Raw genomic sequence first — 15618 nt, 5'->3', positions numbered from 1 at the left:
ATTGTATGCGATCCCAGCCAAGGCTGCCGGATCTGGTAAACCTATAGTGCAGCCCTTGCAATCTCTGGCACCGATCCGATGCGCATGGGACCACACATTAGCTTGGAATCGGAGGTAAAACACATGCGATTTGACACTTTTCATCTGATATCTTGGCCTGATGCGTCGGAATCGGATGAAAAGGGCCCATATTGCACTAGTGTATAGGCACCTTAACTTTTAACCACTGCTTCTAGATTATCAGCTCGTTTGCCCAATAGCCACACTCACCACTTCCCTTGTAGGGAAATGTATTACACGAGTCGTTTTTTTTTTTAAGTGTTCCATGAACGTATCACTGTCAGCACCATTAGATAAGAGAATGGCTCCACACCAGTCATTTGACTTTCTCTTTTTATCCTAATGTCACTTGGACCTGAAAGTCTGTAATTCTTTTATTTTCCTCTAGATCATGTTCTCTCTCCCTCCCTGGCGGCAGGCGGTAATCACAAGTTCAATGGGCTGTTCTGCGTGTCTACATGCACAAGCCTGCACCCGCCCCACTGCATTATGTCACACAGACGTCCACAGCTGGCTATTTATTCTCCAGCAGATACAGCACTCTCAGAGCATCAGCTGGAGGCCAGTCCTAGTTCCAGAGACACAGAAGCCAAGAGCAGCAGCAGACGTCGCTGTGTATCCCTGCACTTCTCACATGTAAGTGCTCTCACGTCCCACACTACCGTTCTCTCTTACATTTTACATGATGGTCACCCTGAGTAGATATATATGTACTTTCTGTGTATGGTACTGATTTATCGTGACTGAGGTAAGGGGGAATTATGCAGTGTTCAGTGTTCTATAATAATATAGCACAGACCAGTTCACAAAGAATCACTACTAGTTTCATCATTTTATATATACACCTACATATACACCACACACACACACACACACACACACACACACACACACACACACACACACACACACACACACACACACACACACACACACACACACACACACACACACACACATTTCTATAGCGCTGTACAATATTTACCTTTATTCAGGCACTTTACTCCCTGATGCAGTACTTACATAGATTACATATAATCACTATTTCACAGCAAAAAATACTTTGCATTCTTTTGCTATGTATGTATGTATGTATGTATGTATGTATGAATGACTGTACTTTGCATTCTTTTGCTATGTATGTATGTATGTATGAATGACTGTACTTTGCATTCTTTTGCTATGTATGTATGTATGTATGTATGTATGTATGTATGAATGACTGTCCTTTGCATTCTTTTGCTATGTATGTATGTATGAATGACTGTCCTTTGCATTCTTTTGCTATGTATGTATGTATGAATGACTGTCCTTTGCATTCTTTTGCTATGTATGTATGTATGTATGTATGTATGAATGACTGTCCTTTGCATTCTTTTGCTATGTATGTATGTATGTATGTATGAATGACTGTCCTTTGCATTCTTTTGCTATGTATGTATGTATGTATGTATGTATGTATGTATGTATGAATGAATGACTGTCCTTTGCATACTTGTATATAATCTTCCTACCATTTGCACACAAACGCCGCATACCATTGCTGGTAAAGTAAATGAAACTGTAGCATTGCCGGGGCAGGAAGGACACTGAGAAAGTGAATACATGTGAAAGGAACATGAGCAGGAACAAGAAAAAATCTGTACATTATTTTTTTTTAGTTCAGTCTGAAATGCTGCAGATTGGGTGCATTAATGATACAGTCCGTTTGTAATATTTTAAGGGTCTGTGTACTAACTAATCCTTGGATGGAGATAAAGTAGAGAGAGATAAAGTGCCAACCAATCAGCTCCTAGCTGTCATTTTACAGGCCGTGTTTAGTAAATAACAGTTAGAAGGTGATTGGTTGGTACTTTTTCTCTCTCCACTTTATCTCTCTCCAAGCTTTTATGCATCTCCCCTGCAGACTGTAAAATGGCAGTTAGGAGCTGATTTCTTGGCACTTTATCTCTTTCCACTTTATCTGTCTCCAAGGTTTGGTACATCTCCCCATGTGTCTGCTTTCTCTTATTTTGTACTGCACGTGGTGAGCTGGAAGCTCAAGCTTGTGCAGAAAACTCCGCATCTGGCTTTGGATGATGGATTGCAGTGTACCTATAGATAATGCCATCCTGAGATGGACTTAAGTTCTTGGCTTGAACTGCAAAAAACATAACTTTTTGCAGTTTGTTACATCTGTGGGGCCTATGTATCAATAATCGTAATTATTAACAATCCGTATGGACATTTACTTTTTATGAAAATATCCCCACTATTCACTAAACTTAACCCACAAGGACAGTGGTAGAGATAACCTCCATCCTGGTGAGTTACTCCAGCAGCATTTTGGAGGAGTCTTTTACATATGTCAAAGACTCTGGGGAATCTGACACTCTGTCACGATCAGGAGCAGGATGGAGGCTGCGGAAGAGGGATTGGAAGATCCATCTCCTGTGAGTAAGCCTTCTGAAGATGGTGTAAACTAAAGGCGTCAAACTCTGTAGTTTAGTACATAGGGAACAGATTGCAGACCCCATTGATATTAATGGGTATTATGGTCTGCAGGTTTTATTAGCCTTCTGCTACATTAGACCTTTATTATATAGCAGCAATCTCCTATATAATAGCCCAGATCTGTGACTCTGTGCCTGTGTGTAAAACGCTGTGCGCGGCTAGGAGCTCTCATTGGGTTAGCAGCAGGTCTATCACACCCAGTCCACAGCTGATTGGGCAAGAAACGCCCTCCCACACAGGTTACATCCAATGGGAGGCTCTGCCCTTTGGCTGCTGTGTGTTCCCAGAGCAGGAATGGGGCTGATGAAGCTGCAGCTCCAGGCCCACACCCCAAAATAGGCCCACTGCATCTGCAGCAACATACCCTCCAACAATTTACACATAAAAATCGTTACAAATTCGAAAAGGGCGCGTGGCCACAGGTCAAGTGGCGTGGCCACGCCCCATTTTCTATACTTCAGTGGAAGTTTGGAGAGCCAAAAATCGGTACAGACCATAAAAAAAGTTACTATACCTGCCAAAAAGGTACAGCTGGCGGGTATGTCACTGCATCTGCAGCAAGTCTCTGCCCTGTAGATAGGGATAAAAAATTAAAAAAAAAAACATTTTACTGCAGCATCCTATGTCCTGTTGCCAGTCCACCTGCCCCTTCCAGCATCAACAATCCCCACTCCCTAGCCACGGCGCAGGTGGAACAAAAGCTGCTGCGGCCACCGGCATATATGTGTATGAAAGCGGCTCAGCGGAATGCTTTCATAGCCCTCCCTGCGCCGCATACTCTCTTAGACCCAGAGCCTCCTCTGCGCGTGAGGTAACAGAAGTGCCTCCCCGCAACAGCCGTGCCCAGATCCCCAGAGGCCCTGACTCCGCTACACAGCACCTGGGCTGCCGACCTGGAAGCCCCAAGATGGCTAATGTAACGGATAGAGTGGGTGATATCGCGGAGGGTAATGTCTGGACGCTGAATCAATGTAAAAGGTGACAGTGCTGTGCAGTGCAGTGGGTGTGAAGTGTCATTGATTGCAGAGCACTCTCACCTTTTACATTGATTCAGCGAGTCAGTCAGTTCTGCCAGCCAGTCACTATTGTTAGCGCCGGTGTCCCAATGTGACGCATTACAGGGAAGTAGACGCACTAAATAAACTACAGCTCCCAGCAGCCCTTAGCGATGAAGCATTCCGGTGCTAAGGCCTGCTGGGAGCTGTAGTTTATTGAGTGCATCTTCTTCTTTTTTATATATATATATATATATATATATATATATATATATATATATATATATATAAAAAGACCCTTGATAAACAGGCCCTTGTGCTGTTTCCATAGTTGCTCTCTTCTTAAATAGAGTGTTTTTGCAGTTAAAGGGGTTATCATTGCTTCGTAAATAAACCCTTAAGATCTCCCTAGATGCACATCCCTGACAAGGAGCTTACACATTTACATTACACACACCAGAAATACAGCAAGTATAAAATGTAAAAATAAGCTATTACACCACCATTGCATTACTGCAGAAGGCCACGTGCCAGTGATTCTATACATAGCAGCACTATATATGTACGCTGTAGGAAAACTTTGTTAGGGACAACGTTGTTGAAACACACAGATAGACTCACTGCTGCTCTCACCTACACACAGAAATGGGTATAGGGAAATAAGCCGTGGGGTACGTGCCAAAGTCCTGGTACAGTTTCCAGGGAGCCTGCTGATAGATGCAGCGCTTTGTGCAGTGTACAGTGCACTCTAGGTACAAGCACAGGATATTCACGGGAGTTTGTAGTGTCACTGTAACTTTCCTCAACATTCTGAAACTTTTCCCTAATTGCAGATATTGCATACCCTCAAACATTTTACACAGAAAAATCGGTACAAATTAGGAAAGGGGTCATGGCCACGGGTATAGGGGGCATGACCACGCCCCTTTTCCTATACTTTCAATGGAGGTTTGGAGAACCAAAAATCGGTACAGACCATAAAAAAAGGTACTGTACCTGCCAAAAAGGTACAGTTGGAGTGTATGATATTGTAGTGTAATGGCTTATCAATCATTACTGTATTTCTGGGGTAAAGGGGTGGGGTTTCCAGTCACCCAGTAACTGCCTTCAGTGGAATTTACAGTTTATTCACTAAACAGCATAAAACAGATACTGATGATGACCCCCTAGTATGCAGATAAAAAAACAGAGATACATACATTCAAATGGGGCTCACCAGTGCAATTTCCGTGCATTGATTATATGGCACAATGATCCCTATGGATACATGCATTTTAAATAAGGTTCTCATGGCAACTTACGATATATGGAACCTCTTGTAAAACACAATACACAAACAAATCCTGAAAAAATATCAGTGTCTTTTCTTTAACACGTAGATCTTACTAACTTTGGGGCTCATTTACACTTGGATGTAAGTCATTTTTATGACACGCCTCTCAGAAGTATCAGTATACATCCGCGCTGATAGGTGTTACATTCACACACACACACACACACACACACACACACACACACACACACACACACACACACACACAATATATAATGTTTCATGGACAAATCATGGAGATCATGTAATTACACCAAGCTAAAGTAATGTGAAATTAGTGCTTCACATAGAGCCATGGAGAGGGGTACCAGGTATACGTCTCCTGCAGACTGTCAGATATAGCAAATGGTATTTTTCATGGATTTTGTTACATGTCTAAAACCAGTAGAGTACACTCAGTGCCGCCATCTGAAGCTTAACCCTGAAACTAGTGCTTGGCATTTAGGAAGAATACAGGTAGTGCTTGCATGCAGTAACTATATCAGTGCGTTCTGTAGTGCTGAGTTCAGGTAACATGTTGGGAGTCAAATGACCCAGGAAGACAGATGGGTATATGTAAAGGTCCCCATACTCTACTGCGACTTCTCCAAGGGGAGTAGTCGCATACGATCTCCCTTGAACTGCCCGGCAGTTTCCCGGGCGGCAGGAACGCATACGATACATCGTATGCACTATGCAGTCCTTTTGCATACGATGTATCATATGCGATGCCAGCCAAGGCTGTCGGATACAATAAATCTATAGTGCAGTCCTTGCGCTCTCCGGCTCTGATACGATGCGCACGGGACCACGCATTAGATTGGAATCGGAGATAAAACACATGCGATTTGACACTATTCATCGATTTCTTGGCCAATGCGTTAGAATCACATGAAAAGGGTCCATGTTGCACTAGTGTATATAGGCACCTTAAGTTCTAAGCACTGCTACTAGATTATCAGTTCATTTGTCCAATAGCCACACTCACCACTTCCCTTGTAGGGATATTCAAAAAGTATTAATGGAAACAGCCATTACAACAGAAGATTGCACATATTCGGAAGTATATAAAGAAATACAAGTAACATGATGGACCATTTATTGCTACTGTGCTAAAGGTGTATCCACAAACGGGTATGGGTCTTTGGGTCGATACAACTTAGGTAGACAGTCATTAGGTCGACTACTATTGGTCGACATGGTCATTAGGTCGACATGTACTAGGTCGACCGGTCAAAAGGTCGACGTGAGGTTTTTTTTTACTTTTTGTGGTGTTGTTTTCTTCAAAAAGTGACGGGAACCCCAATTAGTGCACCGTATCCCCTCGCATGGCGAGCGAGCATCGGGCAAGGTGCCTCGCTGCGCTCGGCACAGGTTACCATTCCCAATTGTAGTCCATGCGGATTGTAAAGTATGAAAAAGTTCAAACATGTAAAAAAAAAATGTGAAACACTCATGTCGACCTTTTGAACTGTCGACCTAGTACATGTCGACCTAATGACCCTGTTGACCTAATGCTTGCTGACCAATAGGTCGACCTAATGACCATATCCCCCACAAACAAACTTGCTACAAACCATTATGTTACCTAGGCACAATGACAGCTAAAGCTATTTTTAATAGCAGAGCTCAACATCACATACTGTGTGAGCTACAACAAGCGGAAAGTTCTCTGTAAAGTCAGGTTTGTGTGAGCGCATAAAAGATGTCTGACTATCAGCCGCAACAGCATATCTGAATCGCATTAAATAATGCTGGGAAGTTCTTTAGGATTCAGACTGTCAGTCGCACATGATATTAGGGAGACCCTGGGAGCTCCTCCTTAGTGGCTGTATGCAGAAATGCACACCAACAAAGGCAGTTGCCTGGACATCTTCCATATAGTACAAATAATGTCCTGCTGTCTCATTGCTAGTTCTTCCATAGGAGAGTACAGAACATTCATATCGATTTTAACAAAGTGCTCTTCTGTTTTGTTTTACAGATTGTGTTACCAGTTTCAATTGGCTTAGCACATTGATAAAACATCTTCTGCTTCAATGTTGAGAATGGAAGACTCAGTCAATGGGACACTGACGAATCAAGGAATCGGTTCGAATCAGGACCCACCAAGCCAAATGAGCAGCGAGAAGGATAACCATGAGTATCTGTACATCCTTATCGTCATGTCTTTCTATGGAATATTTCTGATGGGCATCATGCTGGTGTACATGAGATCCAAAAGGAGGGAGAAGGAATCCAAGCTACTTCTCCTTTACCAGGATGAGGAGAAGCAGTGGATGGAGACCAGAAAGACCGCTTCTACCTTGTCTGTGTCTAAGCCTTCCCAGCAGAGCACTATGCTGAGTATCCTGCAGGACAGCTTCGTGCCAGGCCGCTTGTGCAATGACTATAACATAGTAGACAGTAGCATCAGCTCCGAATCTTCCTCTTCCGATGTTCACTTTACCATCCAAGAAGAAATCACAGAGGGACCTGTTCAGGACAAGTTAGAGGATGATAAATCCGATGCTGCAACACAGATTTCCTAGCGATGAACTAAAAAGACTTTGTATATTTCAGGAATCTATAGGATCTCTGTTTAAGGCAAAATAGTCTTGTGTTTTGGGGTTCTGTTGCCCAAAGTGAGCCTTTTATAGAAAGGAAGTACAAATTGTATAACACGGAGTATGTGTAGATGGAATGTTACATGCAGAGGGGTAATACTGTCTTCTTTTCAGTTGCAGTGATCTAAAAGGTATCATAGGCTTTACCATTGAACTGGGCCCTAGACGCAAACAAAGAGCTGGTCCTGTCCTGTTGATAGGCCACAGCATAGTGTGATATTCAGTGTGAATGATAACGCTCTACACCAGAGACAGGATACACGGTCATCTTGTCCTTCAGTGTAGGTCTACTGTTTAGAGGAAAGGGCAGGGCTTGGACATCCGCCACCTTTATAAAAAATAGATCAATAATGTCCAACACAAGGACTCCATCTGCTGGTTGGAGTATCTGTACAGTAGCTGCTGCAGGGCCAATATTGGATATCCACTATTCAGATATCCTGAGGCTCTCCAGTATATATAATAATGAAAATAAAGAGGAGATAGTTGTATATATTCTGAAAAGTTAGTTTTGCTTAGTGTGTATGGTTAGTTACCTAAAGTAAATACATTTGTAAATATGTCTCATGATACAAAACAAATTCTAATGAATAAAAGTTCTTGACAAACTGTGGTAAGGTTTCCGTCCCAATAGTATTACTCCAGGGTATGTGTCTTAGTATGTAACCCTTACCTTAAGAAGAATACTTGTAGCTTATTATAAAGTTTTAATGCATTGAATCACGGTTCCTTCAGAGATGGCTAAATATCTCCCAGGATATAGGGGCATATTAAACAATGCGTGATATTTTTGTTATCACTCATTACTAATCCAACCGATCAGCTCTTAACTGTCATTTTTCAAACACATGACAGTCAGGAGCTGATTGGGTGGAGCACCAGTTAAGATTAGTAATTAGTGCTAACAAGAATATAATTTGTTATTAAATATGACCCATAGTCTTTCCATGGCTGGGGAAGACAGGGCACGCTATTTCATATTGGGTGGGCTTGTCCTAAAGCTGTGATGGCTAACATTGACACTCCAGCTGTGTTTGAAGAACTACACATCCCAGCATGCCCTGCATCAGTTTTGCTATTTGGCCATGCTAAAACTGATGCAGGGCATGCTGGGATGTGTAGTTCAACAACAGCTGAAGTGTCAAGGTTAGCCATCACTGTCCTAAAGCCATACAATTCTGCATCTAATTTTCATTATGGTTTACTCTGTCTTTCATCTCCCATGTGCTCCTTTGTCGGCCGTTCTCGCCACAACGATGGAAATGGCACAAAAACAAACCAATCTCTTACATTTCTGAAGCCATGATTGTTCTGGTGACATCTTGGGAAAGGTGCTAGACTAGACATTGGTACAGATAATGACAAAATCAGTATGAGTCTGATCAAAAAAAAATTGGTGGATTTTTAACAAAACAGGTCAATGGATCTGTTTCACGTTCTCCTCCACACTCAGCACAGCTCTTCTCACGTTCTGATGTACAGTACCTGCTATACAGGGGCTTTAATAATTTGGTCCCTTTACTCTTTTACTCTCTTTTCTATTCATTATGTTTCTCTGTTCCTATCTGTTGGTTATAATTCACCATGCTTGAAAATAAATGCTTATTACCGTACAATCAATCACTTAAATAAAATATAACCACTGTACTTATATACTTGAAGCATAGTATGTACATCCTGATCACATTGGGACAATCATGTTGCTCCCCATCACCCCCATCATTGTTGTGTCCCCCCCCCCCCAATTTTTAAGCTTCCTATTAGTTTAAATCTACTGCAGGACTAATGAAACCTATGTTACTGATACTGAGCTCAGTTATCACCATTGAGTCAGGTGAACATTGTTGTCTAATAGACTTAACTGCTAATCTCTGCCCGCCTATATATACAGATACACGATAGGTATGGCGAGCCAGTGTATGATCCAGAGAACCTCTTGGAGGTTTAGTGATGGACAAGGCAACTCTCAGTGTTCAGGTTTGCTCTGTTCTTCTGCATTTCCATTATAGAAAGGATTCTGTTTATGACATTCATTTAAGTGCATATAATACAAATTTGTATATTTATAAAACCAGTGTTGTAACTAACAGCAACCAGATATTTATCGCTTCTGTGTGCTGGGAACCTTAGGATGTTATTGTTATATGACTACAGGCATAATTTAATTATGTTTAGTATTTTGCTCTGAACTCATCATCTTAGGTATTTAATTTTGCTATTTATATTAAAATAACAGTTTGTGAAAACAGTTTCCTCTCCCGTTCCTACCTTTAACCTGTTTTTAGCTATACATTTTATATTCAACGTGTTACTGTTTTTTTTAAAAATGTTGGTGCTATATAAATAAAACCTAGTTAATAATAATGACTACGTGTGTAGACCTTTTTTTTCACTATATAAACTACTTCATGATAACCAACAGTAACAATAACACCAGCAGGGTGTAATAGATTTATTCCAAATGCATACAGTACAGGAGTAGTGACATCAGGAAAATACAATACTAAGGGCCTAATTCAGACCTGATCGAAGCAGCAATTATTTTCTCTAATTGGCAAAACCATGTGCACTGCAGGTGGAGCAGATGTAACATGTGCACAGAGAGTTAGATGTGGGTGGGGTGTGCAGTGTAAAAATAAAGCAGCCAGTATTTACTCTGCACAGAAACAAAATAACCCACCCAAATCTAAAGGGCCCTACACACTGGCTGACATGACTGCACGATATGAACGATCTCGTTCATTAATGAACGAGATACCATTCATATCGTGCAGTGTGGAGGCTCTAGCGATGAACGATGCGCGGCCCCGCGCTCGTTCATCGCTGGTCCCCCATCGGCTGTACATGCAGACCAATATGGACGATCTCGTCCATATTTGCCTGCACTTCAATGCAGCCGGGTAACGTGGGGAGTGATGAAACTTCACTCCCCCCATCACAGCCCCCCCGCTGCCGGGTCGCCCGTCAGCCGTATCCGCCGTCAGGCAGCTCGGCGGCGGATCGGCCAGTGTGTGGGGCCTATAACTCTCTCTGCACACGTTATATCTGCCCCGCCCGCAGTGCACATGGTTTTGCCCATTAGAGAAAGATTTTGCTGCAATCTGGTCTGAATTAGGCCCTAAATACAGTATGTGTAATGACATGAATTGCAAGCTTTAATTATATCTCCTATAAAATATAAAATGTATCTTGCTGGTACATCATCACAGCTCTGGGTTTTTTTTTATGACCGTAGAAGGGCATTTCAGATAACCTGTTACATACACAAGATGGTTATTTTATGGGTTGAATCAGATTTATGAGAATGCAGTGTTACAGCTCACTGGGAAATAGTGACATCACTAACGCATCACATAGTGATGCTACTGGTTCCTAGTGAGTTATGTCTGTCTATAGACTATTAGATAAATTTAATATCTCTTTGCAAAGCTGCAAGATAGCATTTATGCTGCTGTAATTTAATTTGTCAAATCTGCCTATCATCAGGTTTGACAAACTGGGTTAGTAAATCTAACTCCTAAATCATTTCCTGCACACAGCTACGAACACAACAAAGTACTTGAACAAAATTATAATTGCTACAATATATCAGATAGTTTTTCTAACATACAGTATAAGTTGTGCGGAGATGGTTTTGGCCTTTTGTAACTAATAGTTCATTGCAGCCATGCAGCAGGTGCTCATCTTTGCAATGCCAGATATATGATTGCCAACCATCAATGTTCATGATCCAATGGAAATGCTTTTTCCATTCGATGCTGGGGTTGCGCTGGTTGCCACCTGGTTTTCCTTGTTTTAAAAAATAGCTTTTTCAGAAAACTCTTGTCTAGTACACTTCCTTAAAGAAACGGGATCGTTATGCGATCCTGGCGCATGGGATGCCGATTGTCAGTATACCGACACCAGCAACCCGTGTGGCAAAATGCCGGCAGGGTGGCGAGCGCAATGAATCCCTTTGCGGGCTCACCACAGGTTCTATTCCCCCTCTGAGTGTTGTGGACACCCATAGAGGGGGAATCACCTACCTTGCCTTTATTCCGGTGGCGGTATGGGGACCCTGTCGGGATCCCAGTGTCGGTATTAAGACAGCCGGGATTCCGACGAGCGGTTTGCTAACCACATACCAAAGAAACATGATAAGAAATAAAACGTTAGATAAAGCCAGCCACTATATCTATGCCGACTTTAATATGGTTCCAGATACCAAGGTGGATTACCTTCTAATGGCAGCATTCTACAGGCTCATGGCAGAGTATGACTTATGTGATATATTGCGTGCTAACTTTACCTGTTTCTCTAATGTTCATGTACCCTATTGCTGTGTGCTTCCAATACTCTGATGACGTGGTTGGATCATGCATCTTTGATGTGGTCTTGAGACCTTTCTCAGTCTTTTTGCTCCTATTCAGTGGTGGTTCCCTTTCTACTTATCTCCTTGGAAGATAAAAAAACTGCTTTATTGGAGGGCCTCAGTCTCTTTTTCCAACTAAGAAGCTTACTGACATGTCCACATTCATATACTGATGTACCTTTAAAGTGGTCATGCGTTAGTATTCAAACACATTTGTGGTTGAAACAGCAATGGGCCAAGTAGCAGGCCAATCTAGAAACTAAATTAGCAGCATAACATAAATAACACTTTACACAATCCCTCACTAATGATCTGAGTGTTCACAAAGCCGAGCTACAAGAGTTGAAGCAAAAATATTACGTTTCCTGAAGAATGTATGCATTCCATTTGAGAGCTTTCCAGGCTACACATAGAATCAAGTACATTATTACATGCCAAGGGGTGTATATCTGCAATTCCTCTACATTGCCAATCAATTTCTAATTATTACTTCCAGTTATAAACTCTGAAAAGTGGTGTACACACTCCAGCCTATGGTGCAGAAATCCAGACTGACTGTCTCTGTCCACATCCATCATTAAATGGCGACTGACAAAAATGGTCAATCAGACAAACTGGTTAAATCCATTTGATTTAACCAATTTGTCTGAATGACTGTTGTTGACAGTTTTCCAGAATTTCAGAGCAGAAGGTCAATTATCATGTGCTGCCATACATTACCAGATTTCCTTCCAACCAGCCAAATTGGACAATAAATATTTAGCTGTATGGCCAGACTACTTTCCTGCTGTAGGCGATCCATCTGCAGCGATTGTTCAGTGGTCAGGACGGCTAGGGGGGATCTTATACATTGTTTCTGATCTTCGATTTTATCTATAAATTAGGACAAGTGGAAATCAGATTAAACTATCACAATTTGTCCTTTCCCGGCCCCCTTACAGCTCTACATCAGTTGCGTATATCATGGGTTGTATGGTGGTAATGAAATTCTGCTGCTACTGCATAGTGCTACTAAAACAGTGAGAAAAAAAGAACAAAATGTAATTTCACTCATATTATGGACAACTCCTTCATGAGTGACAGAGTGACATCTCATCCACACATAACATAAAATCTATAAACAGGAAGCAGTTAGCTTCCTGAATGAACGGGATCCCGATTTAGGACAGAAACCCAGCGTCACTATATCGAAACCGAACGGCATGCCGGCATCAAAATACCGACAACAGGACACGCTGGCGTCCTGCCGCGCATGGGATGGGGGGAGGGGGGGCATGAGGTTAGGTTTACTCTGCAGAAGGGGGTTAGGGTTAGGCTGCAGCGCCGGAAAGGTTAGGGTTTGGTATCGGGGAGGGAGGGTTAGGGTTAGGCAATTAGCAGGGGAAAGGGTTAGGTACCTAGCTGGGAGGGTTAGGGTTAGGCACCCACAAGGAAGGGTTAGGGTAGGGAAATGGTGAGTGTTAGGGGGCTTTCTGCGGGGCTGTCGGGATTTTGATGGACAGGATGCCGCTGTCGTTATACTGAATGTCGCCATCCCGCCTAGCGGAAAAACATTCTGATCCCCTATAAACCAACAAATAAGGTTTCGTAGGGATCACTGTCAGATACAGATGTCAGCTGTAGTTAACTAATCAATCTTTTCAATTGGTTTTGTTTTTTGAATCTATCAAAATGTAACCCTGATTTAGGGTTTAAACAACACTTATACTGAGGTAGTTATAATATGGTGACTAAAATGGAGTATAAGCATATATATTATTCATATAAAAGTTAATGGATGTTGTAATACTGTATGCATGTTTTGAGGTAAATAATACAGTTCACATATATGTAATTGTATGTACATTGATGTAAATGTGGTGGTGAATACAATGAAGGCTTATTTTATGGTTTCACAGTGTATCTAAAGGGTTAATGTCCTTGTGCTCCTAACTGTCAATCACCTAGTGGGGTGATTGCCAGTGGGCGGGGCATCACCTCAGAGTGGGTCATGTGACTACTAGAGAGGGGTGGAGAGGTGCTGTGAGTGTAGCTGAGGGAGAGACTGCATATCCCTTGGTGAGAGGACATAGTTTTTTGCTGCTCCGGCCGTCGCTCGCATTAGAGCTGAGCGGTATACATTGCGGCGGCCGGAGGGGGCTTAGTGTGTGTAGCCAGAACAGGGCTTCCTTACTGTAAAGGTGGTGACAGCAGCATTGAGACTCAGCACTGTTCACAGAACCCGGCATCAGCGCTAGTCAACTCACCCAGCAGTATTGGAAGGGCGCACCTATGACAGGGAGACAGAGAGGGTTCCTCCTATTACCGGCACAGACTCTGACAGCCACAACAAAGAAGCCAGGACCAGCAGCAGAGGCTCCATTCTGTATGGCTGTCAGTGTAAGGGAGGAGTCGGGGGAGCATCCTGCAGCAGCATCACTAGATCGTAGAAGTGTGAGTGCATAATCCAGCCATTTATATTACCCCTACACTAAGCACAGCAAGCCATAGGTGACTATTGTACATAGTCAATTTCATATTGGGACTAAGGACTCCAGGGCTAGGCCGCAATAATGGCTATTAAGCAGGAGGATAGTAATGGGTCACAGTAGTCAGAGTGACCTATAATTACAGTTCCATGTATGGCTTAATCATAGTGCTAAGGAGAAGGTAGAAAGCACTGGGTATATATATGTAACAGGAGGAGTGGAGTGAAACTTGAACTGTTTAACGCTTCATAAATAGTTTTAAAGCTCCCCCATATATCAGCATCACATCAGTCAAAGGAGAGCCAGAGACATTGTTCCGCAGCGCTAAATAGAAAGTAACACCCTAAAGCTGCCACCTAATGTGTGTATTTATGCCCCTGAATTAGCAGAATTAGAGGCAAGGACATTAAAGGTAGCCATACTACAGTGACATTGGATGGATGTTAAAGCCTCTTAGCCACAAAGGATTAGACTATCATCCCGATTCAAGGACTAGCTTGTGGCACTTTAATACAACTGTGTTATATGTATATTCGTGAACCCGTAAGAAGGACTGACACGTAAGAGACTATTAGTTTTAAAGTTAAAGGATTTGAGCTCGCTGTGACTATGATAAGAGAAACCATCTCTTGCAGATATATTTAATATAGACTCATCCTAAGAGACAACAATAATTTGAGGCATACAGGAATCGAAAAGCTATATAGGCTCTGAAATATAGAAAGCATCACCTACTTCAAATGGACACAAGGACGCAGCATAACAAAGGTTTATCATACCAGCTTCTTAGGAGTTTAGTTTAATACTGGACAACTACGGTAACATTTTTACTGAGGAAAGGATACAGATTCCTTGGTAATCAACTGTTGATGTTACTATCTATGAGCTAAATAGATACTTTCTGTTATCTTCCAAGGAGGAACTATAAGTAACCTTATAGGAGAAAGTAATCGCTACCATAAGTAGACTGAGCCAAACATCTTTCTCTTTAACTGAAGGGAGAACTGATAGTTGATACTAAAACATAGTGTCAGACATTCTGTATTAACTGCTGTTATTTTTAGGAAGTTTATGGGCCCTTATAGTGCACTATCATATTAAGAGTACCCGGGTCACTCTAACACCTAAGGGTGTCTTGAAAAGAAAAAGGATTTGTTGTATTGCATGCAGGTACTGTGTATAGGCCTAATTGACCGGGGGTTAGCATGGATTAATGACTTAAAGGGGAATGTGTAATTGATGAAATGTTATTGTATACTTAATCCATTTGGTACTGGTCATTAAAGTGTTATACTTTCCATGTGTGTCTGGTCCGTCTGGAAGTTGATCTGAA

At 42.0% G+C, this 15618-nt stretch overlaps 1 protein-coding gene across 1 annotated transcript; it reads left to right on the top strand.

Annotated features, from left to right (window-relative positions):
• The first annotated feature begins 482 nt into the window (after nt 1-482).
• KCNE4 (potassium voltage-gated channel subfamily E regulatory subunit 4) lies at nt 483-9816 on the top strand. Its single transcript, XM_063915901.1, has 2 exons — nt 483-696; nt 6845-9816. Exon 2 carries the CDS (start codon nt 6900-6902, stop codon nt 7389-7391), a length of 492 nt encoding a protein of 163 aa, XP_063771971.1. The 5' UTR covers nt 483-696; nt 6845-6899; the 3' UTR covers nt 7392-9816.
• The last annotated feature ends 5802 nt before the right edge of the window (nt 9817-15618 follow it).

The sequence above is a fragment of the Pseudophryne corroboree genome, chromosome 4 (assembly GCF_028390025.1).
Source record: "Pseudophryne corroboree isolate aPseCor3 chromosome 4, aPseCor3.hap2, whole genome shotgun sequence".
NCBI classification, from domain to species: Eukaryota; Metazoa; Chordata; class Amphibia; order Anura; family Myobatrachidae; genus Pseudophryne; species Pseudophryne corroboree.
This window is presented reverse-complemented; position numbering and strand designations above follow the sequence as displayed.